We start from the raw sequence: 25,943 nt of genomic DNA, 5'->3' as shown, positions 1-25,943 counted from the left end.
TTGTAAATAGGAATTTGTTCTTAAACTGACTTGCCTAGTTAAATAAAGGTTAAATAAATAAAACACAAGGAAGGGATACCAAACACACCCGCACGCACGCACATTTTGAATAGACCTATCAATAGTATGCTTATTTTTGTTTTCTTGTGTCCTCCACAGCAGTCACTATTGTCATTGTAATAGCTAAAGATACTAAAGCACATTATCAGGTGTGTGTGTGTGCGCGGGGGGGGGGGAATAGGGAAGAGGAATTGGGATTGGTAATGTACGTGATCCCGGAAGTACCACCAAGCACGCAGAGCAGTAGCAGAGCAGTAGCAGCGCGTGAGTGTGACGGAGAACTGACAGTCAGTGGAGAAAGGTGACTGACTAGCTATAGTAGAAAGCTAGCTAACTAAAGGTAACACTAGAGGCTTTATTGCAATGTTTTACTGATAAGCTGTAGCAAAGATTGCTGAGCTAGCGACAACTGTCTGTCTGGCTGTAACGGTAGCTAGCTACAGTAGCCGACTTAAAACTCAATGATTTAATACGATGATAAAGTTGAGATTTATCGGCTACTAGCTAACGTTAGATAACTAAGTTACATCTATCATTTAATGGCTATAAGGCACTTTCAAGTTGTCAATGATATTCGAAAATAAAAATATTGCTAGCTACCCATTATGGCCATTATTATTAGCCAGATGGCCATAAAAGCAGCATATGGTCGTTGTAGCCATGTGAACAGGGCCTGACAGTCAATACGACTTCATAGCTAGACGTCAAACTGCTTCTTGTAACGTTAGTTAGCTAGTTCCTAAGACAGTATTGCAATATGCAATGTTAAACTGTAAATTGGTGTAGAAGTCTTCCTAAGTGCATTTGGCAGATTTATCTTTGAACTAGTTATTGCTTCCTCATCTGTTAAGTCATTGGCTACCAACAACAGCATAATATGATAAGGGTGCAATTGTGAAATATGAAATATCATAAATAATGCAACCATGAGTGACAGCTCAGTATCATTATTAGCTAGCTAGCTTGTCTAGCTGGACATGATGGTGTGTGTTTGGTATTGGTGTCCTTTAGAGCCTCTATAAAAGCGTCTGTGCGTATTCCAGTATTCCCCACTTGTGATTCTCCTATATTGTGTGTGTGTGTGTGTGTGTGTGTGGAGGGAGGGAGGGAGATGGGGGGGGGGGAGTGTAGAACTGGTTTTGAGGGCTGGTTGTTTTCTTACAAAAAAATAAGTTCTAGAGAGGGGCTGTACAGTCATTGCTTTTGTCCAATCACAATGCAACTTAGGTTTTGGGTTACACAGCCAAGAGGTGAAAATGCAATGCTTGTGGAATGTACAGTGCATAGCAGAGGCTTGGGCTTCATGCTGTTGCTTGCTTCTCCTGTTCGATAGTTTCTTTGGTGGGCAAGGGGTTTTTCTCTTGTGTCTCGGTCTTCTTCAACTTGGTCTTGTCAAAGTTAGACTTCAATACAAAAAAATAAGTTCTAGGGAGGGGCTGTACAGTCATTGCTTTTGTCCAATCACAATGCAACTTAGGTTTTGGGTTACACAGCTAAGAGGTGAAAATGCAATGCTTGTGGAATGATTGATTGATTTCCTGGTTCTGAGTTTGGCTACGGCTCAAGAGTTGATTTAGAGATACATGATGTTCAGGTTATGAGTTTCGTAACCTTGCCCCAGATCTTTTTTGCTCTACGGTCTTTGATGCTGTGACGCTCTGTGAATCCCAGACCGCCCTCTCACCCTTACCAACTCACTCGGAGGGCCTTCCGTTGTCACGTGTTGCTGACTAAACTCCTAGGGTGACTTCCAGAGAGTGGCCAGGAGAACAATAAAACCAACTCTGGGACATACTTGTGATGCAATTCATGTTACATTTTTAAATAATAGAGTAAAAAAACATGACTCCTTGCTGCGCACACCCAGAAGTTATTTTGTTTGGAGGTGCTGACTAATGACGAATAAACTATAAAAATAGAGTCACACAGTCCTTATATAAACTCCCAGTCATTAACAAGCATGACATTCAAATTAACAAATTCCCCCTGTTATTTTGCAAGATATACACCTCAGTATCAGTTAAACATTTCATTTGGGAGGTATTTCATTTGTTAAGTGTCAAGCCTCTAAATCAGTCAAAGGGGCTAAGCCCCTACACTGTAGATCATTTTCACTTCCTCAGCTTTGGGACACATATGGTGGTGGTGCTTGAGGAGAAGGGGGTGATTTGGGATTCAGCTTCTGAGTTTCTCACTGTGTGTTGTAATAGCAGAGTGTGTGTGTGTGTGTTTTGGCTTCAGTGTGAGAGAAGGTCAAGGTCCAGACTAGTGTTTAGTCTTAGCAAGAGTAGGTGGGATATCATAGGAGGGAGGGAATGTATGTGTGTCTTTGTGTGTGTGATAATCTCTTGTGTTGAGTGATTTGTGGTGTCGGTTGGTAGCAGAAGTGTTTCTGTGTCGGTTTGTGACTTTGATTGTAACTTCCTGCCTGAAGTAACCTGGGCTTGAAACACACATAGGGTTGTGTGTCACTTAAACCCTGTTTATTTAGAGTAAATATTCCTGGGCCTGATGGTGTAGCTCTGGTACAGTGAATGGCTGCTCTGTTTTGTGTTAAAAACATTGAATTGGTATAAGAAACAAGATGGAAGCCAATCCAATGAAGTCCATGAGGGGGAGTGAAGAGGTGTACATTTCAGGGAGAAACAGAATGTTTATAACCTCAAAAATGACTTTAGACTAACCTGTTCTCGCTCTCTACGCCCTTTCTTACCCTCTTTCTTTCTCTCTCCCTCTTTCTTTCTCTCCCTCCCTCCCTCTTTCTTTCTCTCTCTCTCTCTTTCTCTCTCTCTAGCTTCATCATATCATGGCAGCAGCTATCAATCAAGCAAGGTCGGCACTTTCAAAAATGGTGAGGGGTCTTTCTTTTTTCCTACATGCACTATGAGTCTGTAGAACACAAATGCACACCCTCCTATACAAACACATTCAGCTATATACTGAACAAAAATATAAATGCAAAGTGTTGGTCCCATGTTTCATGAGCTGAAACTAGATGGTAACTTTACAAGTAAAGTTGGTGGGGCTATCTAAAACTCTTTAAACGTTTGTGGTAGGTCGACCAATTAATTAATTAATCTAGCTTGTCCTGCGTTGCCTGTTAATTTATCATTGAATCATAGCCTACTTCGCCAAACGGGTGATTTAACAAGCGCATTCGCGAAAAAAGCACTGTCGTTGCACCAATGTGTACCTAAACATAAACATCAACGCCTTTCTTAAAATCAATACACAAGTATATATTTTTTAACCTGCATATTTAGTTAATATTGCCTGCTAACATGAATTTCTTTTAACTAGGGAAATTGTGTCACTTCTTTTGCGTTCTGTGCAACAGAGTCAGGGTATATGCAGCAGTTTGGGCCGCCTGGCTCGTTGCGAACTATGTGAAGACTATTTATTCCTAACAAAGACAGACAACTTTGCCAAACGGGGGATGATTTAACAAAAGTGCATTTGCGAAAAAAGCACAATCGTTGCACGAATGTACCTAACCATAAACATCAATGCCTTTCTTAAAATCAATACACAGAAGTATATATTTTTAAACCTGCATATTTAGTTAAAAGATATCCAGGTTAGCAGGCAATATTAAACTAGGGAAATTGTGTCACTTCTCTTGCGGTCATTGCACGCAGTGTCAGGGTATATGCAACAGTTTGGGCCGCCTGGCTCGTTGCAAACTAATTTGCCAGAATTTTACGTAATTATGACAACATTGAAGGTTGTGCAATGTAACAGGAATATTTAGACTTATGGATGCCACCCGTTAGATAAAATACGGAACGGTTCCGTATTTCACTGAAAGAATAAACGTTTTGTTTTCGAGATGATAGTTTCCGGATTCAACCATATTAATGACCTAAGGCTTGTATTTCTGTGTGTTATTATGTTATAATTAAGTCTATGATTTGATAGAGCAGTCTGACTGAGCGGTGGTAGACAGCAGCAGACTCGTAAGCATTCATTCAAACAGCACTTTCCTGTGTTTTGCCAGCAGCTCTTCGCAATGCTTCAAGTATTGCTGTGTTTATGACTTCAAGACTATCAACTCCAGAGATTAGGCTGGTGTAACCGATGTGAAATGGCTAGCTAGTTAGCGGGGTGCACGCTAATAGCGTTTCAAACTTGGACTTGGAGTAGTTGTTACCCTTGCTCTGCATGGGTAAAGCTGCTTCGAGGGTGGCTGGTTCGAGCCCAGGTAGGAGCGAGGAGAGGGATGGAAGCTATACTGTTACACTGGCAATACTAAAGTGCCTATAAGAACATCCAATAGTCAAAGGTATATGAAATACAAATGGTATAGAGAGAAATAGTCCTATAATTCCTATAATAACTACAACCTAAAACTTCTTACCTGGGAATATTGAAGACTCATGTTAAAAGGAACCACCAGCTTTCATATGTTCTGAGCAAGGAACTTAAACGTTAGCTTTTTTACATGGCACATATTGCACTGTTACTTTCTTCTCCAACACTTTGTTATTGCATTATTTAAACCAAATTGAACATGTTTCATTATTTATTTGAGGCTAAATAGATTTTATTGATGTATTATATTAAGTTAAAATAAGTGTTCAATCAGTATTGTTGTAATTGTCATTATTACAAATAAAGGTAAAAATCGGCCGATTAATTGGTATCGGCTTTTTTTGGTTCTCCAATAATCGGTCGACCTCTACTCTGGATCGACGTGTACGACAGCGTTTTCCAGTTCCCGCCAATATCCAGCAACTTTGCACATCCATCGAAGAGGAGTGGGACAACATTCCAGAGGCCACAATATACAGCCTTTTTATTTTAATTTCATTTTCACCTTTATTTAACCAGGTAGGCCAGTTGAGAACAGGTTTCTCATTTACAACTGCGTCCTGGCTAAAACAAACACACAGTCAATAACACAATAGAAAATCAATGTACAGTGTGTGCAAATGTTGAAGAGTAGGGAGGTAAGGCAATAAATAGTAATAGGCAATATTTACAATTTAGCATTAACACTGGAGTGATGGATGTGTAGATGATGATGTGCAAGTAGAGATACTTGGGTGCAAAAGAGCAAAAAAATAAATAACAATATAGGGATGAGGTAGTTGGGTGTGCAATTTACAGATGGGCTGTGTACAGGTGCAATGATCGGTAAGCTGCTTTGACAGCTGGTGCTTAAAGTTAGTGAGGGAGATATGTGTCTCCATCTTCAGTGATTTTTGCAATTCGTTCCAGTCATTGGAAGCAGAGAACAGGAAAAACTAGAAGCCTGATCAACTCTATGTGAAGGAGATGTCGTGCTGCATGAAGCAAATGGTGGTCACACCAGATACTGACTGGTTTTCTGATCCACGCCCCAATCTTTTTTTTAAGGTATCTGTTACCAACAGATGCATATCGGTATTCCCATTCATGTGAAATCCATAGATTAGGGCATAATGAATTCATTTCAATTGACTGATTTCCTTATGAAATTGTTACAAGTTGCGTTTATATTTTTGTTCAGTGTGTGTGTGTGTGTGTGTGTGTGTGTGTGTGTGTGTGTGTGTGTGTGTGTGTGTGTGTGTGTGTGTGTGTGTGTGTGTGTGTGTGTGTGTGTGTGTATGTGTGTGTGTGTGTAGTTTAACAGTGAGCAGTACAGCCACTTCACTCTGCAGTCGGACGGAGAGGGAGACGAAGACGAAGGGAGCCACGTGGAGGTGAGACTGTCTGATGATGTTGTAGATAACCACGCCCCCTCTGAGCAGGTGGGCCAACCAGGAGGCTCGCCCTCATACAGGCCCCGCCCACAGCAAAACTACCGCAAAGTGTGTTATCTGGCTCTTGGAACCCTCTTCATCTTCATCATCGGTACATACTCTTCCTCATGCTCTTTTTTAATTTCTTTGTCACACTCACCCTCTCTCCCTGGGCAAGTTCGTCTTGCATCGCCTGGTGCATTTTACACATTTTAGACCCTTCCATTGGTCCTAAAGTGAAATCTCCAGCCACCTGGGGCACCGGGCAATGCAAAATTCATCCACTCTCTCTTGTCTTACTCTCTCTTCACTTCCTCTGTTTTAGGTTATCTGATTGGCTATGTGAGCCACCACTCTCCCCGCAAGGAGCCAATCACTTGTGATTCTGAGCAGGAAGTGGGCGTAGCTGAGGAGGCTATAGTAGAATCCTCTCTATCCTGGAATGACATCACCAGCTTGCTGGCACAAAGACTGACTCCTGACGCCTTCAACAGCAGACTGAGGTACAAACACACACACACACACACACACACACAGGGTTGTTGACCATATTACGGCCACATCGGCATTCACCAGTCATGACCGCATTCAAATTCACTGTGACCGTTTGTCACGGTAATCCTATCCAAAACTCCCAAATGAATGCCGCAGTCACTGGCTTCATCAATAAGTGCATCGAGGACGTCGTCCCCACAGTGACTGTATGTACATACCCCAACCAGAAGCCATGGATTACAGGCAACATTCGCACTGAGTTAAAGGGCAGAGCTGCCGCTTTCAAGGGGCGGGACTCTAACCCGGAAGCTTACAAGAAATCCTGCTATACTCTGCGACGTACCATCAAACAGGCAAAGCGTCAATACAGGGCTAAGATTTAATCATACTACACCAGCTTCGACGCTTGTCTTATGTGGCAGGGCTTGCAAACTATTACAGACTACAAAGGGAAGCACAGCTGAGCTGCCCAGTGACACGAGCCTACCAGGCGAGCTAAATCACTTCTACGCTCGCTTCGAGGCAAGCAACACTGCGGCATGCATGAGAGCATTAGCTGTTCCGGACAACTGTGTGATCACGCTCTCCGTAGCCGACGTGAGTAAGACCTTTAAACAGGTCAACATACACAAGGCCAGATAGATTACCAGGACGTGTGCTCCGGGCGTGTGCTGACCAACTGGCAGGTGTCTTCACTGACATTTTCAACATGTCCCTGATTGAGTCTGTAATACAAACATGTTTCAAGCAGACCACCATAGTCCCTGTGCCCAAGATCACAAAGGCAACCTGCCTAAATGACTACAGACCCGTAGCACTCACGTCTGTAGCCATGAAGTGCTTTGAAAGGCTGGTCATGGCTCACATCAATACCATTATCCCAGAAACCCTAGACCCACTCCAATTTGCATACCGCCCAAACAGATCCACAGATGATGCAATCTCTATTGCACTCCACACTGCCCTTTCCCACCTGGACAAAAGGAACACCTATGTGAGAATGCTATTCATTGACTACAGCTCAGCGTTCAAAACCGTAGTACCCTCAAAGCTCATCACTAAGCTAAGGATCCTGGGACTAAACACCTCCCTCTGTAACTGGATCCTGGACTTCCTGACGGGCCGCCCCAGGAGGTGAGAGTAGGTAGCCACGCTAATCCTCAACACTGGAGCCCCCCAGGGGTGTGTGCTCAGCCCCCTCCTGTACTCCCTGTTCACCCACAACTGCATGGACAGGCACGACTCCAACACCATCATTAAGTTTGCAGACGACACAACAGTGTCAGCCTGGTCACCGACAACAACAAGACAGCCTAAAGGGAGGAAGTCAGAGACCTGGCCGGGTGGTGCCAGAATAACAACCTATCCCTCAACGTAACCAAGATTAAGGAGATGATTGTGGACTACAGAAAAAGGAGGGCCGAGTACGCCCCCATTCTCATCGACAGGGCTGTAGTAGAGCAGGTTGAGAGCTTCAAGTTCCTTGGTGTCCACATCACCAACAAACTAGAATGGTCTAAACACACCAAGACAGTCGTAAAGAGGGCACGACAAAGCCTGTCCCCCCTCAGGAAACTAAAAAGATCTGGCATGGGTCCTGAGATCCTCAAAAGGTTCTACAGCTGCAACATCGAGAGCATCCTGACTGGTTGCATCACTGCCTGATACGGCAATTGCTCGGCCTCCGACCGCAAGGCACTACAGAGGGTAGCGCGTACGGCCCAGTACATCACTGGGGCTAAGCTGCCTGCCATCCAGGACCTCTAAACCAGGCGGTGTCAGAGTAAGGCCCTAAAAATTGTCAAAGATCCCAGCCAGCTCAGTCATAGACTGTTCTCTCTACTACCGCATGGCAAGCGGTACCGGAGTGCCAAGTCTAGGACAAAAAGGCTTCTCAACAGTTTTTACCCCCAAGCCATAAGACTCCTGAACAGGTAATCAAATGTTGTACACCTACACCTGTTGTATTCGGCGCACGTGACAAATAAACTTTGATTTGATGGGTAGCCTGTCAAACTTTCTAAAGGCCCTTGCTAATGGCTTGATACTCAGCGTTCTATTGTCCCTCTAATCACTCTCAAAACACTCGAATAGTCTGAGTGATGAAGACAAATGGTGATGGGAGTTAGAGCCCCCGTTCCGAAATGGACACAGGCAACACCGGACCCAATATGCATAAATACATTTTTAAAACCCGTCCCGAAAGGACAACCGGTCCTATCCAAGTGAGGGAAGCAGCAGGAAGCCAATTGTTTTGCTACTTTATTCAACCGGAGCCATTACCGAAAGGGAGAGAGCGCGAGCTGCTGTAGGCTATTAGGGAGCGGAGGCCGTGTGTTTGGAGGGAGAGACCGCAACCACTGTTACCTCACGCTAGACTAACTTCTTGCTAGTTATATATCATCCCATCCGATTACATAGTAACGTAAACTCACCCCATTCCGTACAAATGTGCGTAACCGCGACATTCAAACGGGGCTACAAAGAAAACAAATGGGACTGTAGCGACTGTGTTGACTTCAAAATCGGGGGTGTGAACTAGGTTTCTATTCAAGCGTTGATCGACATGGTAATGGTTCTATAGTATTGGAGAAAAGTTGAAAAAACTGACCCTCCGTTACATCTTGATGTGTCATGTCGTAACGTACAGCACGCATAAAGCAACTATTTCTGTCTTTTACAATCTCTCTCCACCAGGTGTAGCACTTCTCTCATCGTTTAAAAACAAGAAATGGACAGTGACGGGGGTAAGGGGGGATACCTAGTAATTTTTTTCGTCATCATTGCATGTGATCATCATTCTCAAAGCCGCTGTTTACTTCTAAGATCACTTTAGCACCGCCCTAAAAACCCAATTCAAATTCGACACAAACCTTCAAATAGGTATGTAATGACACATTATATAAACTCTTTATAGTGTTTTATTTACATTTTAGAGGCGATAAGGTGATAAGTTGGACAGATTGAGTGAAAAAAGCTATTTTCCCACACGACATCTGTCTTTCTCACTATCACACATTAGTTTCGCTTCCCCACCCGCCATTTAAAAAAAGACCCGACGGGGCTCATTGCCTGCTTGAATTATTGCAGAAACGGGCAGTGTTTAGGTCATGTAATTGATTTTGTTGGAAAGGGGAGAAATTGTGCTTTACAATGGTATTGACATTACAGTTGATCTGGAAGTATTACGTTTTTGGGGCGCTAAAATAAGGGCAATTGTACGGACCAAGGCGATGTACGAGTTTACGTGAGTTTACGTTACCTGTCTTGACGGCATCAATCCGAGAGAAGATAGCTAATTGAGGCTAGCCATAATGTTACTGCTCTTCTCACCAGCCTACAGTTAGCCTACACATAACTCCATTCAGATTCTAGCGTAAATAGCAGCCTACCTGCTGCTGGCTTTTGGTCGTTGTAGCCTTTCTTTCTCATTTCACTTTTAATTCTGTCATTTTTATTCCATCTTCCATTGAATACATATCGTCTAACTTACTTGCCACACAAGCAGAGCAGCAATGCACTTCTCTCTCGCTCTCTGTGGGAAGGATCAGAGCTCATGCCTTTTTTGCGACTTTTCCAAATCATTAATATAGAGTTGCATCTTGTGTTTTGATTTCTAAGCCATTCCCAGGTTTACATGCCTATCACCACTAAATAACTAATGGATTTGTTTTGATGGTTAGGGCTGGGCGGTATACCGTGTTTTACTATATACCGGTATTGATGCACAGACCAGTTTTTTTTTTTTTTTTACCTTCTATAACGGTATGTGAATGTTTAATTTGTTAAATGTGATACGCCGCGTGTAACATCCATTTTTATAGTTTACTCCGCTACTTGAGTCCTCTCTTTCCGCTGTCTCTCTGCGGCTTTCCACACAGACCCAGTCCCGCTCCCTGCCACTCAAGGAGCGCATTTGTTGTTGCTCGACCACAAGACACTTGCGTTCAGTCTGCATGGTCAATGCAGCAATGTTGATGACAACTATACTGTTCCCACTTTGCTTCTTTTTAATATAAATTCACAAGGGTTCTATAAATACACTATTAGTTTGTGTTTCTTACATCTGCAAACAGTTTATTTTCTTTGCAAGTTGTGGCTAAATCGCGTTAGCCGCTAATGCTAACGCGATGGTCTAAACACACCAAGACAGTCGTGAAGAGGGCACGACAAAACCTATTCCCCCTCAGGAAACTAAAAAGATCTGGCATGGGTCCTGAGATCCTCAAAAGGTTCTACAGCTGCAACATCGAGAGCATCCTGACTGGTTGCATCACTGTCTGATACGGCAATTGCTCAGCCTCCGACCGCAAGGCACTACAGAGTGTATACCGCCCCCTGTATACCGCGGTATACCGCCCTCACTATCTGCAAACAGTTTATTTTCTTTGCAAGTTGTGGCTAAATCGCGTTAGCCGCTAATGCTAACGTTAGTTAGCTGGCTAGCTTGCTAGTAAATGTATAGTCAGAGAAAAATTTTGATAGCTATACAACCTGATACCAGTAATGGTGTAGGTCTAAATCAGCATTTTGTTTGTGTAACAGTATCTTCTAAATCAAAGAGGAATGGTCAAAGCATGAATATGTTAGCTACATAAAGTAGCTAAGAGAAAACATATAATGTAGCCAAAGATTATAGGTTCCCTTAGGAAACACTGATCAACACTTTGTTTCTTCCCCTGTCACAATAACTCCTCCCTGGCATTTTCATTTGTTGTCATGTCAAACAACACTGTATTCAAAATTCCCACTATTATATTTTAACTATAGAATTAGAATAATCATAACATTTTCATGATTCCAACAGTTCACCCAAGTGTTTTGAGGTAATTTGCAAGTCAAATCGCAATTGCAACATTTGGTTAAAAAAAGGCCTCGATAAAAAATGTTTGGCAGTACCTCAAATGAGTGCAGGAAATGCTGGTTGAAGTTGAATTGAACAGTATAAACCAATCAGAATGGAGACAGACCCATTGAAATCACTTAGAATGTATGTTGCCACCCTAGCGTGACACACTACTCACTATAAAGCAAATTTTGAACTTTTATTATTTAAAAACATAAATTACCGTCAAACCGTAAAAAAACTGAAAAATACTGTGATATGATATTTGGGCCATATCACCTAGTGATGGTGTAGGCTATAGGCCCCTTTTCAGTACACGACATACTGACATCATACACAAATGCCTGTGACTTTTTGCTACAGTAAGGAAGCCATCGCCATCCATTCAACATAGCCTAAATTTACGTTTTTATTACTTCTAAACAAAATAACTTTTTGGGGTTCTAATGCGCTTAATACGATGTTTTGATTTTTGCTTGAACTTTTGCTAAGATATTTGGTTGTGATCTTTGCAAAATAACTACTTTGGATGCAGCATTTATTAGCTAGAATGCTAACGCTCATTGACATTGGCTAGCTTTTGTTACAGCCTATGTGTTTTTTAACTATAATTACGTTGATTTGCGATGATGACACACATTATAATAAGCAGGACATTCATGCAAGCTTTAACATCCAATTATAATCCAAAAGTAGTGTGAAATACAGTCATAAGCAAATAAATAGGAACTATTAAGAACTCCCATCTGCCACCAACTTGTGCGCATTGCGGCAATGTTTTCTAACAGAAAGGGGTCTATATTATTAAATGGATTTAACTTTTTTTTTAAATGTAGATGTTCCAAAGGCGCGCATCAGCGGCTTGTATGCAGGGAAGCCCGGTGATGCAAAAAACATTGATGTTAATTAGCGGTCAATTACCATGAGACCAACAGTCATTTGCATGACAATTACAGGCTGACAAAATTTCATGACCGCCACACACTACCTGAAAATACTAATGAACTAAACTGTCCACCCTCTCTCTCTGCAGTGATGTTGAACAGCCAGATCACGCGGCAGGGAGCCGTGCAGACGGCATTCTGGAATATCATGTGTTTGACAGCTTTAAGAGTCTGGAGATGGAGCCCTGGACTGACGTACACTATGTCCAACTACAGACAGCCAACAGGTACACACACACACACACACTGTCTTGTACACACACACACACACACACACACACACACACACACACACACACACACACACACACACACACACTGTCTTGTACACACACACACACACCCTCTGTCTCATAATTCCACTTTGCTTGTAACATTCTCCTCCCCAATCCCCTTACCCACAGTCAGAAGCCAAACCGTGTTCTGATTGGCCAAGAGGCGGTGGGCCAGCCTAAGGGCTATCTGGCCTATAGTGCCACAGGAAAAGCTCAGGTCAGCCAATCAGATGTCCACATTGAATTATATTGACTGATCATCTCTTTTGATATTTTGGGCCAATATTACATAGTGTGAAATCTGAGCCAAAATAATCTGTTAAGGTTAAATGCTTGGAAAGTGGCATGTTTGTAACATATTTTCTGCCACATTGGATGTTTGCAATCACAGTTGTTGCCTGAATCTCACAAGGGGGATCTGTTTTGTGTGTCTGCAGGGCAAGGCGGTGTATGGTAACTATGGGAGTCAAGAGGACTTGATGCTGCTACAGACTCTGAAGGTTGAGCTGAATGGCACTGTAATTCTACTGAGAGCTACAGGACAGATCAGCCTGGCACAGCAGGTAAGGTGTGTGTGTGTGTGTGTGTGTGTGTGTGTGTGTGTGTGTGTGTGTGTGTGTGTGTGTGTGTGTGTGTGTGTGTGTGTGTGTGTGTGTGTGTGTGTGTGTGTGTGTGTGTGTGTGTGTGTGTGTGTGTGTGTGTGTGTGTGTGTGTGTGTAAGAAGGTTGTTTATCAGTGTACTTGTGCGTGTCTGTGTTTCAGGTGGCTAATGTAGCAGCATTGGGAGTATCTGCTGTGTTGATTTACCTCGACCCTAAAGACTACAAGTTCCAACCAACTACTGAACTGTACGGACATGTGAGTACTCACACCACTACAAGGTCAATCTTACCGAGCCTGATTCAGAGATGCTTCTTCAAGTGCAACCATTTAACGTTCTATGTTCACGTTCTGTCTGGCGTTCTCTGAATGTTCTGTGATGTTCTCCTGTAGGTCCATCTAGGTTCAGGGGACCCCTTCACGCCAGGCTTCCCCTCCTTCAACCACACCAAGTTCCCTCGCATCCAGTCCTCTGGTCTGCCTACTGTACTGGCCCAAAGCATTACAGCTGCTAGTGCTGCCAAGATACTATCGTAAGACCACACACACACACACACACACCTACACACACACACACACACGCCTAACTGTCGATCTATCCCCAGGCGTATAGGTGGGCTTGAGTCCCCTCTCAGTTTTAAAGGCTCACTGGACAATGTGAAGTACACCCTAGGAGGGGCTAGTAGTGAAGATGTTACTGTGGAGGTGAACAACGTGCTGCAGGACACAGAAATCCACAACGTCTTTGGAGTCATCAAGGGCTTCACTGAGCCAGGTATGTGTCTGTCTGTGAGTGCATCCATTGTAGTGTATGTGACTCCAGCAGGAATCAAGCCTAGAACACTGGCGTTGCTAACACCAAACTCTGTCCAACCAAGCCACACAGAACACTCCAAAACAATATCTTTGTTTAATCAATGTTTAATCTCTATGCACAGTGTTTGTGAGTGGGTTTTGTGTTAATTTTACTGTGTGTGTGTGTGTGTGTGTGTGTGTGTGTGTGTGTGTGTGTGTGTGTGTGTGTGTGTGTGTGTGTGTGTGTGTGTGTGTGTGTGTGTGTGTGTGTGTGTGTAGATCAGTACGTGGTACTGGGGGCTCAGAGGGATGCGTGGGGTCCAGGCTATGCTAAAGCCACTGTCGGGACCACACTGCTACTGGAGCTGGCTAGAGCTGTGTCTGAGATGGTGCACACAGGTAACATCAACACACACACACATCAACACACACACACACATTAACACACACACACACACACACATAACACACAACACACACACACACACATCAATACATTAACACACACACACACACATCAATACATTAACACACACACACATCAATACATTAACACACACACACACACACACACATCAATACATTAACACACACACATCAATACATTAACACACACACATCAATACATTAACACACACACATCAATACATTAACACACACACACATCAATACATTAACACACACACATCAATACATTAACACACACACACATCAATACATTAACACACATACACATCAATACATTAACACACACATACATTAACACACACACACATCAATACATTAACACACACACACACATCAATACATTAACACACACACACATCAATACATTAACACACACACACACACATCAATACATTAACACACACACACATCAATACATTAACACACACACATCAATACATTAACACACACATCAATACATTAACATACACACACACACACACACACACATCAATACATTAACACACACACACATCAATACATTAACACACACACACATCAATACATTAACACACACACACATCAATACATTAACACACAGACACACATCAATACATTAACACACACACACACATCAATACATTAACACACACACACACATCAATACATTGACACACACATCAATACATTAACACACACACACACACATCAATACATTAACATACACACACACATCAATACATTAACATACACACACACATCAATACATTAACACACACACACACACACATCAATACATTAACACACACACACCCACATCAATACATTAACACACACACACACATCAATACATTAACACACACACACACACATCAATACATTAACACACACACACACATCAATACATTAACACACACACACATCAATACTTTAACACACACACACATACATCAATACTTTAACACACACACACACACACATACACATACATTAACACACACACACATCAATACATTAACAAACACACACACATCAATACATTAACAAACACACACACATCAATCAATACATTAACACACACACACACACACACACATTAATGCATAAACACACACACATCAATGCATAAACACACACACACACACATCAATGCATAAACACACACACACACACACACACAAACACACACACACACACACACACACACACACACATCAATACACACACACACACACATCAATGCATATACACACACACACATCAATGCATTCACACACACACACACACACACACACACCAATGCATAAACACACACAGATCAATACACACACACATCAATGCATATACACACACACACACACACACACATCAATGCATTCACACACACACACACATACACACACACACACACACACACATCAATGCAGTCACACACACACACACATCAATGAATTAACACACACACACATATCAATGCATTAACACACACACAACACACACATTCTGACATCTGTGTGTGTGTAGATGGTTTCCGTCCCAGGAGGAGTCTGGTGTTTGCCAGTTGGAGTGCAGGAGAATATGGCAGTGTTGGATCTACAGAGTGGCTGGAGGTGAACTACACACACACACCCCTTACAGTTCAACACACACACACACACTATGGGTGGAAAGTATTCAGGATATGGCAGTGTTCTAGCTAATGGTATTTGGCAATAATGACATGTTTCTGGAAGGCGCTGATTGGACCAACCTCTAAACTAGCAGGGTATGTAATGTCGTGTGTGTTCCTCTCCAGGGTTTCTTCTCCTCTCTGGACAGAAGAGTTTTCACCTACATCAGTCTGGATGGAGTGGTCACTGGTGAGTACACACAACCACAAAAATACTTCATTCAAAGTATCCTTCTAATCTAATAGTGTGTGATCTTCAGGCCATGGTGAATTCAAAGCGTCTGCCAGTCCCCTGCTCTACAGCCTTCTGGAAAGCACCATGAAGGAGGTGAAGAATCCCATTGGTTTTGGAGAGTCTGGGAAGTCTCTGTATGATAAGGTGTCTGGAGTCAACTTTGAGAAGGCAGTGTGAGTACACCTCACATATCACTCCAATTTTCTTTTTACATTTTTTTTCACCTTTATTTAACCAGGTAGGCAAGTTGAGAACAAGTTCTCATTTACAATTGTGACCTGGCCAAGATAAAGCAAAGCAGTTCGACACATACAACAACACAGAGTTACACATGGAGTAAAACAAACATACAGTCAATAATACAGTAGAAAATAAGTCTATATACTATGTGAGCAAATGAGGTGACATAAGGGAGGTAAAAGGCAACAAAATAAAAAGGTCATGGTGGCGAAGTAAATACAATATACCAAGTAAAACACTGGAATGGTAGATTTGCAGTGGAAGAATGTGCAAAGTAAAGAGAAATAATGGGGTGCAAAGGAGCAAAATAAATAAATACAGTAGGGGGAGAGGTAGTTGTTTGGGCTAAATTATAGATGGGCTAGGTGCAGTAATCTGTGAGCTGATCTGACAGCTGGTGCTTAAAGCTAGTGAGGGAGATAAGTGTTTCCAGTTTCAATGATAGATCACTCCAAAGATATGTGTGTACAGTAGGCATAAAGGGGTGTGTGTGTGTGTGTGTGTTAGTTTTGAGCCCATGAAGATGGAAGACTCTGCATATCCCTTCTTGGCCTTCTCTGGAATCCCCTCTCTCTCCTTCCGCTTCGTCTCTCAGGGGGTGAGACACACACACTTTAACACACACACACACACTTTAACAAACACTAACACACACACACACACTCTGTCAGGTTTCTATGTTTTGTTTACAGATAGTTTGATTTCGATAACTGTCTCTAATAGAATTGTCTGTCTTTGTCTCCCGTGTGTGTGTGCGCGTGTGTGCGTGTTGCAGTCTGAGGCCTACCCGTACTACGGCACCTCTCTTGACAACAAGGATCACCTTGGTTACGCCACCGCCCATCGTCTTAGTTCCCTAGCCACTGGGGCGGGATTGGTCGCAGGTCAGCTGGCGTTACGATTGGTCCACGACCACGTGCTGCGTCTAGATGTGCAACGCTACAGGACGGTTCTCAGCCAATCTGTGGTCAAGATCAACCAGCGCCTCAAACAAGTCACCCGGGTTTGTTTATATGACATGATTGTTTTTGTTTGTTGTTGTTGTTAGGTATAGTTATAATGTTATTGTGTTGTTACAGGATGGTTCTGCCGAGAGTCTGTCAGCTCGTTGGCTCATCATGGCCTTAGGATCCTACAGTAGAGCTGCTACTGACCTTAACACTGACCTACTCAACACCGACCTCACTGACACACTGGCCTGCCACAACATCAACGACCGCATCATGAGAGTGAGACGCGCACACACACACACACACACACACACACCCTTGTAATCTAACTGATCAATGCCATAAGGCTCCAGTTTTATAGTGAACACAAGTCAATCAGTAGTGGGTCTGTCTTGTTTCATAAACTAACATTTGGATTCTCCTCTCTCTCCCCCTAGGTGGAACATAACCTCCTTTCTCCATATGTCTCCCCCAAAGAGGTTCCGTTCCGCCACCTGCTGTTTGGCCGTGGTTCCCACACCCTGGCAGCCCTGTTGGAGGGTGAGGACAGAGAGGTGCTGCGGACCCAGCTGGCCCTGGCCACCTGGACGCTACAGGGCTGTGCCAACGCTTTCTCTGGAGACATCTGGGACAGCGACAACCAGATCTAACAGTGTGCGTGCGTCCGTCCGTCCGTCCGTCCTCGTTCACTGTAAAATCCAGGATGAGATGAAGATGGATTGGTCGGTGGTGATGATGTAATAAGAGACCAGGAAGTACTGTCATTCCTTCTAGTTTGTTACTGGACTTCCTGAAGAATGTTGAGATTGATCGACCTCTAACCCCTCGACACAGAGGAGCCTATTTATACTTTATATATCTATCAGTCCACTATAAATGTTCTCAGTTTTAATGATGATAAAGTTTGTTTATTTTTATAACTTTTTTGGAAGCAGTGCCTTCAGACATATGGCAGTTTCATGTTGTTAGTTTAGGTTAAGAGTTTATATATTTTTCAGTGCCAGTGCTCACTATAAATGTTTAAATGTCATTCATTTTGTTTTTGATAAAAAAAGTTATCGAGAGCTGTGCCTTCCAGACTTGACGGCTATGTGTTTTTTCATTTGGTTTTTGATAAAGTTATCAGTTCAATTTATAAAGTTATCGGGAGCAATGTCTTCCATACTTATGGCAGTTATACTGTCTCTTACTACGGCAGCATCTGCTGAAGCAACAGAGTCAAGTATACAGACAGTGTGACCGTCCAAGGTCCCATGACATTTGGTTTAAATATTGCCGTTCAGTTTGCCTTGCAGAATCTAATGGGGGAAGAGAATTGAAACCGACACAATCGTTTTGACCCGGATTAAAAACTGTCCAGCTACAGATGGTCAGACTTCCGCTGTATACATGACTCTGTTAACAGAAATACATCACCTACTGCTCCCACACATTACTATGGAAACAGAAACCCCAGCAACTGGGTATCACGACGGATGTCATGACTTCGTCACATTTTGATTTGATGAAATGCATGCACTTAAATTCGGAGTCCATGGTGAATTTACAAATTCTTAGGACGTTTTAGACATGCCGGGGAGGTAGCTACTTGGCTCACGTCTGTAATTACAAACTATTTTATATATAGTCTTAAATGGCTCTGGTCAGAAGAAGTTAACTATATAGGTAATATGGTGTAATTTCTGATGCAGCATGGGCTCAACAAAAAAAAACATGCTAAATCTCACCACTCTGAGCTGAACTTATAAAACTAATATTATTCAGGCAGCGAAAGAGTTATTTCTGTTAACCAGTGTTATTTTGGAGCAGTTTTGTATTTCTGATTAGAACCATTATCGGGAGCAGTGTCTTCCGTAATGATAAGTGTTGGTGGTAGTTTTTGCCTACCAGTGTGTGTGTTTGTGTGGTAATCGGGGGCAGTGACTCCCATATTTCACTAAAAGGGTGTAGTCATTTATCAGGAACAGTGTTTCTCAAGAGTTATTTTTCTCTGTTAGTGTTGGGTTAGTATATCTGTGTGTGTGTGTGACCTACTACTCTTCTATTGTTCCTTTCTGAATTAGTTGTAATGGATACGTCCTATGGCATGTTACTGTGTTTTCCCATACAAATGCAATCCCTACAACAAATGTTCCCATTCAGGTCAATAGGATTATCTCCCTAAGTATTTTCCCATGCATATATTATCAGACACTGAAACTCCTGTTGTAGCCGTCCGCTAAATAGTGATTGTTCTCTTTTGATTATTGATTACACTCCGTCAATCAGCTAACTAGTGGAACTGTTCAAAATATTTCTGTTATAGACTTGTCAGTGCTAGTCTGAACTCATACATGTTCACCTGACTTTTCTACCACTCACTTGGTGTGTTACCATGCTGTAGAGGACCATGTATGGGTGTTTAGCCGTTTCTGTACCGTTGATGATGAGTTCTGTTTCTCTGCTGTGCTTCAATAAACCCTTTGGCTTAACGCACTGGACTGTGTGTGTGTGGTTATTGTTCATTGATGGGCTGATATAAATACTATGCATGCCAGTCTTTCTTGGCTAAGAGTTGAGGCGAGACTGACTGCATCACTTCTTTTATAAGAAACAATGTGTTGAAAATCCCAAATTGTTTGCATAGTCAACTTACACACAGCTCTGACACACACACTTACCCCACCAGACATGCCACCAGGGGTCTTTTCATAGTCCCCAAATCCAGAACTAATTCAAGAAAAAACGTACAGTATTATATAGAGCCCTTATTGCATGGAACTTCCATCTCATATAGCTGAAATAAACAGCAAACCTGGTTTCAAAAAACAGATTTGGCAACACCTTGCTGCACAACGCCTCTCCTCTATTTGACCTAGATAGTTTGTGTGTATGCAATGATATGTAGGCTACGTGTGCCTTTTTAAAAATGTATGTAGTTCTGTCCTTGAGCTGTTCTTGTCTAATGATGTCCTGTATGATGTCATTCTGTATTATGTTTCATGTTCTGTGTGGACCCCAGGAAGAGGAGCTGCTGCTTTTGCAACAGCTAATGGGGATCCTAATCAAATACCAAATACCAAATCGTCGTTGGACGCTAACTACCAAAAATCACCGATAGCCTATCCTTACCCAATAGATCATGCAATGTTTCAATGCAATGTTGGCGGCCTGGAACGTACCGTATCTCTATGTGCGCAAGACGCGGTGACGCCACGCCAGTAATCCCTGCAACACTCGACCAGGAATTACAGGAGAGGACAGGGAACAGACAGAAAACAACCGACTGCTTATTTTACCAAGAGAAAATGAAGGTTTCTGAAAACAACAATTGATTAAGGCGAGTTTTGGCGAGGTGGAGAAAATAGAGAGTCTGTCTTTCTCTCCCCATCTCTCTCTTTCTGCATCTCTCGATGAGCATCTGCATGAACTATACTGTTATCTTGATTTGGGTCTCTGTCTCTGATGAGGTTACCGTTAATAGGCTAGTCAGTGTATGGATCAGTGATGCGACATGTCCTATTTACCATTTCAGTAGATTAGTTTAAACAACTGATTCAATGCGCATATCTTTTTGCTTATTTAGGCTAGCTCAACAAGAGCTACTGTTTACTAGGAGAGAAAGGGAGGAGGGTTAGCGTAGGCTCGCTGTGTAGTGTTTTCTCCCTATAGCAACAGTAGTCTGCACTGCAGTGCTGTTTTATAATGCAGAGAGAGAGGCTGAATCAGGGGTAATACAGGCTATATTTACATTTCCATATGCAGACCCAGAGTGCCCTCAATAAAACAGAGACACACAGAAAGCACTGTTTCTAGCTCTCTCTTCTCTCTCAGGGGATGTTGTATTATTCAACAGTAGACAGAGGATGTTGAGAGTCACAGGGAGAACAGGATAGAGAGGTGTGGAAGTGTCCTGTGCTGTGTGTAGTGGTGAGTCAGCACAGATGGATAGAGAAAGGGACAGTTTATAGACAGCTTAGCTCAGCTGATAGAGACAGGAGAGAGTGGTGTCAGATGTCTCCTGGTGTGTGTGTGTGTGTGTGTGTGTGTGTGTGTGTGTGTGTGTGTGTGTGTGTGTGTGTGTGTGTGTGTGTGTGTGTGTGTGTGTGTGTGTGTGTGTGTGTGTGTGTGTGTGTGTGTGTATTGGTTTGGCAGAAGGTCGTGAGGTTGAGGGGAGATCAACACTGGGCAGACTTGCACCAGAGTGACAGAGAGGAACTGAGATTTACCACTGCTATAACACACACGGCTAAAACCAGGACAAAACCATAGAGTATTGAAAGAGGGACGGCGGGTGAGGGGAGATTGGAGGACGAGTGTGGAGGAGCAGCAGCCATGGCAGAGAACTATATGTACCAGCATCTGTCCTACGAGATAGAAGAGGAGGAGAAGGAAGAGAGGAAGGAGAGAGTGGGAGAAAAGATGGTAAAGTCTTACGTACTGTGTCAGACACTGGTTGATGTTGTTGTTGGTATGTTGACTGTGTGTGTGCACGTGTATGTGTGTAGATGACGGAGGAGGGGACAGAGTGGTTGATAGATCTGTTAACAGACGTTCAGCTGCAGCAGTACTTCCTGCGTGTCCGTGACGAGTTGAACGTGACCCGCCTGTCACACTTCGACTACGTCAAGAATGAAGACCTGGAGAAGATTGGCATGGGGAGGCCAGGTGTGTGAAGTCATATCCTATTTTAAAGTGTAAAAAATATCAAGGAAAGCTATAGTAGGTCCCAATCGCAGTCACAACGTGTTCATGTCACAGTCACAACATGGTCATATCACAGTCACAACGTAGTCATATCACAGTCACAATGTGGTCATATCACAGTCACAATGTGGTCATATCACAGTCACAATGTGGTCATATGACAGTCACAACGTAGTCACAACATGGTCATATCACAGTCACAACGTGGTCATATCACAGTCACAACGTTGTCATATGATAGTCACAACGTGGTCATATCACAGTCACAACGTAGTCATATCACAGTCACAATGTGGTCATATCACAGTCACAACGTAGTCACAACATGGTCATATCACAGTCACAACGTGGTCATATCACAGTCACAACGTAGTCATATCACAGTCACAACGTGGGCATATCACAGTCACAACGTAGTCATATCACAGTCACAACGTAGTCATATCACAGTCACAACGTAGTCATATGACAGTCACAACGTAGTCATATCACAGTCACAACGTGGTCATATCACAGTCACAATGTGGTCATATCACAGTCACAACGTAGTCACAACGTGGTCATATCACAGTCACAACGTGGTCATATCACAGTCACAACGTAGTCATATGACAGTCACAACGTAGTCATATGACAGTCACAACGTAGTCATATGACAGTCACAACGTGGTCATATCACAGTCACAACGTGGTCATATCACAGTCACAACGTAGTCATATGACAGTCACAACGTAGTCATATGACAGTCACAACGTGGTCATATCACAGTCACAACGTAGTCATATCACAGTCACAACGTAGTCATATGACAGTCACAACGTGGTCATATCACAGTCACAACGTAGTCATATCACAGTCACAACGTGGTCATATCACAGTCACAATGTGGTCATATCACAGTCACAACGTGGTCATATCACAGTCACAACGTGGTCATATCACAGTCACAACGTGGTCATATGACAGTCACAACGTAGTCATATCACAGTCACAACGTAGTCACAACATGGTCATATCACAGTCACAATGTAGTCATATCACAGTCACAAGGTAGTCATAACACAGTCACACAGTCCTGTCTCTCCTCAATCTATTTTCCTCTCTTTGTCCTGTAGCGATCCAAGATGTCACATACATAGAGGATGGGGTGGCAGTGTGTAATGTATTCTCTGTGTGTTGCAGGACAGAGGCTGACAGTGTGTAATGTATTCTCTGTGTGTTGCAGGACAGAGGAGGCTGACAGTGTGTAATGTATTCTCTGTGTGTTGCAGGACAGAGGAGGCTGACGGTGTGTAATGTATTCTCTGTGTGTTGCAGGACAGAGAAGGCTGACAGTGTGTAATGTATTCTCTGTGTGTTGCAGGACAGAGGAGGCTGACAGTGTGTAATGTATTCTCTGTGTGTTGCAGGACAGAGGAGGCTGACGGTGTGTAATGTATTCTCTGTGTGTTGCAGGACAGAGGCTGACAGTGTGTAATGTATTCTCTGTGTGTTGCAGGACAGAGAAGGCTGACAGTGTATAATGTATTCTCTGTGTGTTGCAGGACAGAGAAGGCTGACAGTGTGTAATGTATTATCTGTGTGTTGCAGGACAGAGGAGGCTGACGGTGTGTAATGTATTCTCTGTGTGTTGCAGGACAGAGGAGGCTGACAGTGTGTAATGTATTCTCTGTGTGTTGCAGGACAGAGGAGGCTTTGGGAGGCAGTCAAGAGGAGGAGAGCTCTCTGTAAACGCAAATCGTGGATGAGCAAGGTACAGCACACAGTGAGTTTGAATCCCTCTTAGCTGTGTGTGTGTGTGTGTGTGTGTGTGTGTGTGTGTGTGTGTGTGTGTGTGTGTGTGTGTGTGTGTGTGTGTGTGTGTGTGTGTGTGTGTGTGTGTGTGTGTGTGTGTGTGTGTGTGTGTGTGTGTGTGTGTGTGTGTGTGTGTGTGTTCTGTGTGTGTGTGTGTGTGTGTGTGTGTGTGTGTGTGTGTGTGTGTGTGTGTGTGTGTGTGTGTGTGTGTGTGTGTGTGTGTGTGTGTGTGTGTGTGTGTGTGTGTGTGTGTGTGTGTGTGTGTGTGTGTGTGTGTGTGCATGCGTGCGTGCGTGTGTGTGTGTGTGTGTGTGAACGTGCATGCGTTTCTCTGTACATGTGTGTGTACGTGGTAGAGTCACTCTAAGCTTTAGTCTCTGTGTTTGGGCCAGCAGGTATTTCCAGGGAAAAGACCTGACTCTGACTCCGACCCACAGCAGCCCCGGGGGGCATCGCCCACCTTGATGACTCCAGGTGTGTGGGTGTTTGACATATTCTTTACATTATCCCAACTCCAGGCTTATCATTTTGGAGATTTTGACCTACTCAAATTACATTTATTTATAAGCCCTTCTTACATCAGCTGATATCTCAAAGTGCTGTACAGAAACCCAGCCTAAAACCCCAAACAGCAAGCAATGCAGGTGTAGAAGCACGGTGGCTAGGAAAAACTCCCTAGAAAGGCCAAAACCTAGGAAGAAACCTAGAGAGGAACCAGGCTATGAGGGGTGGCCAGTCCTCTTCTGGCTATGCCGGGTGGAGATTATAACAGAACATGGCCAAGATGTTCAAATGTTCATAGATGACCAGCAGGGTCAAATAATAATAATCACAGTGGTTGTCGAGGGTGCAACAGGTCAGCACCTCAGGAGTAAATGTCAGTTGGCTTTTCATAGCCGATCATTCAGAGTATCTCTACCGCTCCTGCTGTCTCTAGAGAGTTGAAAACAGCAGGTCTGGGACAGGTAGCACGTCCGGTGAACAGGTCAGGGTTCCATAGCCGCAGGCAGAACAGTTGAAACTGGAGCAGCAGCACGGCCAGGTGGACTGGGGACAGCAAGGAGTCATCAGGCCAGGTAGTCCTGAGGCATGGTCCTAGGGCTCAGGTCCTCCGAGAGAGAGAAAGAAAGAGAGAAAGAGAGAATTAGAGAGAGCATACTTAAATTCACACAGGACACCGGATAAGACAGGAGAAGTACTCCAGATATAACAGACTGACACTAGCCCCCTGACACATAAACTACTGCAGCATAAATACTGGAGGCTGAGACAGGAGGGGTCGGGAGACACTGTGGCCCCGTCCGACGATACCCCCGTACAGGGCCAAACAGGCAGGATATAACCCCACCCACTTTGCCAAAGCACAGCCCCCACACCACTAGAGGGATATCTTCAACCACCAAATTACCATCCTGAGACAAGGCTGAGTATTGCCCACAAAGATCTCCCCATTAGTGACCTGTAAACAGTATTGTTTTAAGGAGTTGTTATTGGAGTATGTTAACTCACATAACTATATGTACAGTATATGAACTATTATTGTGCCTGGTGTTTAAAGGCTTAACCCCGTCCAGTGATGGGCCGTCGTCGGGGGCAGCCCTGACCTGTCTGATCCGGGAGGCAGAGCTTCAGCTGTGTGAACGACTGGGAGACGGAACCTTTGGTGTCGTCAGGAGAGGAGAGTGGACCGGACCGACTGGACAAGTGGTGAGTGAGTGAGAGTGAGTGAGTGAGTGAGTGAGTGAGTGAGTGAGTGAGTGAGTGAGTGAGTGAGTGAGTGAGTGAGTGAGTGAGTGAGTGAGTGAGTGAGTACCAGAAAATACATATATTTTAACAACAAAATATTTGAGAACGATTTCCTCTGACAGCTGGTTCACACAGTAGAACATGTAATTCTCTTTCTCTCCCCCTCCCTCCCTCCCTCCCTCCCTCCCTCCCTCCCCCTCTCCCCCCACCCCCCCCTCCCCCTCTCCCTCCCTCCCTCCCCTCCCCCTCTCCCTCCCCTCCCCCTCTCCCTCCCCCCCCCTCCCCCTCTCCCTCCCTCCCTCCCTCCCCTCCCCCTCTCCCTCCCCTCCTCCCTCCCTCCCTCCCTCCCTCTCTCTAGCTGTCAGTAGCAGTGAAGTGTCTGAAGACAGACAGTGTGTTGGACACTGAGGGGTTGGATGATTTCATCAGAGAGGTGA

At 43.7% G+C, this 25,943-nt stretch overlaps 3 protein-coding genes across 9 annotated transcripts in view; 2 read left to right on the top strand and 1 right to left on the bottom strand.

The window, feature by feature from the left end:
* Positions 1-266: 266 nt before the first annotated feature.
* Positions 267-19,754, top strand: LOC139531623 (transferrin receptor protein 1-like). Of its 4 annotated transcripts, none has more exons than XM_071328245.1 (18): positions 267-324; positions 2,855-2,911; positions 5,667-5,895; positions 6,109-6,286; positions 12,158-12,295; positions 12,473-12,560; positions 12,781-12,906; positions 13,106-13,201; positions 13,337-13,476; positions 13,549-13,718; positions 14,018-14,137; positions 15,710-15,795; positions 15,981-16,044; positions 16,115-16,262; positions 16,837-16,927; positions 17,105-17,332; positions 17,409-17,558; positions 17,717-19,754. In XM_071328245.1, the coding sequence occupies exons 2-18, from the start codon at positions 2,867-2,869 to the stop codon at positions 17,927-17,929; spliced, it is 2,310 nt and encodes a 769-aa protein (XP_071184346.1). In that variant the 5' UTR covers positions 267-324; positions 2,855-2,866; the 3' UTR covers positions 17,930-19,754. The 4 variants fall into 4 exon arrangements, with proteins under 4 accessions (XP_071184346.1, XP_071184344.1, XP_071184345.1 ...); XM_071328243.1 differs by having other exon boundaries at positions 275-361; XM_071328244.1 differs by having other exon boundaries at positions 293-400.
* On the bottom strand, positions 1,227-1,582 carry LOC139531337 (thymosin beta-12-like). The gene has a single exon (XM_071327813.1). It carries the CDS (start codon positions 1,506-1,508, stop codon positions 1,362-1,364), a length of 147 nt encoding a protein of 48 aa, XP_071183914.1. The 5' UTR covers positions 1,509-1,582; the 3' UTR covers positions 1,227-1,361.
* Positions 19,755-20,287: 533 nt separating the features above from the next.
* The window catches only part of LOC139531622 (activated CDC42 kinase 1-like), an 18,326-nt gene continuing 12,670 nt past the window's right edge, over positions 20,288-25,943 (top strand). Inside the window, exons 1-6 of one of the 4 annotated variants that reach the window (XM_071328241.1) lie at positions 20,288-21,683; positions 21,767-21,926; positions 23,649-23,719; positions 24,156-24,234; positions 25,319-25,467; positions 25,865-25,943. The exon at positions 25,865-25,943 is cut by the window's right edge and continues 74 nt beyond it. In XM_071328241.1, the coding sequence (XP_071184342.1) occupies positions 21,594-21,683; positions 21,767-21,926; positions 23,649-23,719; positions 24,156-24,234; positions 25,319-25,467; positions 25,865-25,943 (628 nt within the window). In that variant the 5' untranslated portion in view covers positions 20,288-21,593. Of the gene's footprint in view, positions 21,684-21,766; positions 21,927-23,648; positions 23,732-24,152; positions 24,235-25,318; positions 25,468-25,864 lie in introns of all 4 variants that reach the window. The other 3 variants (XM_071328239.1, XM_071328240.1, XM_071328242.1) reach the window with 3 other exon arrangements.

This window comes from Salvelinus alpinus, chromosome 10, assembly GCF_045679555.1.
Source record: "Salvelinus alpinus chromosome 10, SLU_Salpinus.1, whole genome shotgun sequence".
Taxonomy (NCBI): domain Eukaryota; kingdom Metazoa; phylum Chordata; class Actinopteri; order Salmoniformes; family Salmonidae; genus Salvelinus; species Salvelinus alpinus.
The sequence above is the reverse complement of the archived record's forward strand: the minus strand, read 5'-3'. Positions and strand labels throughout refer to the sequence as shown.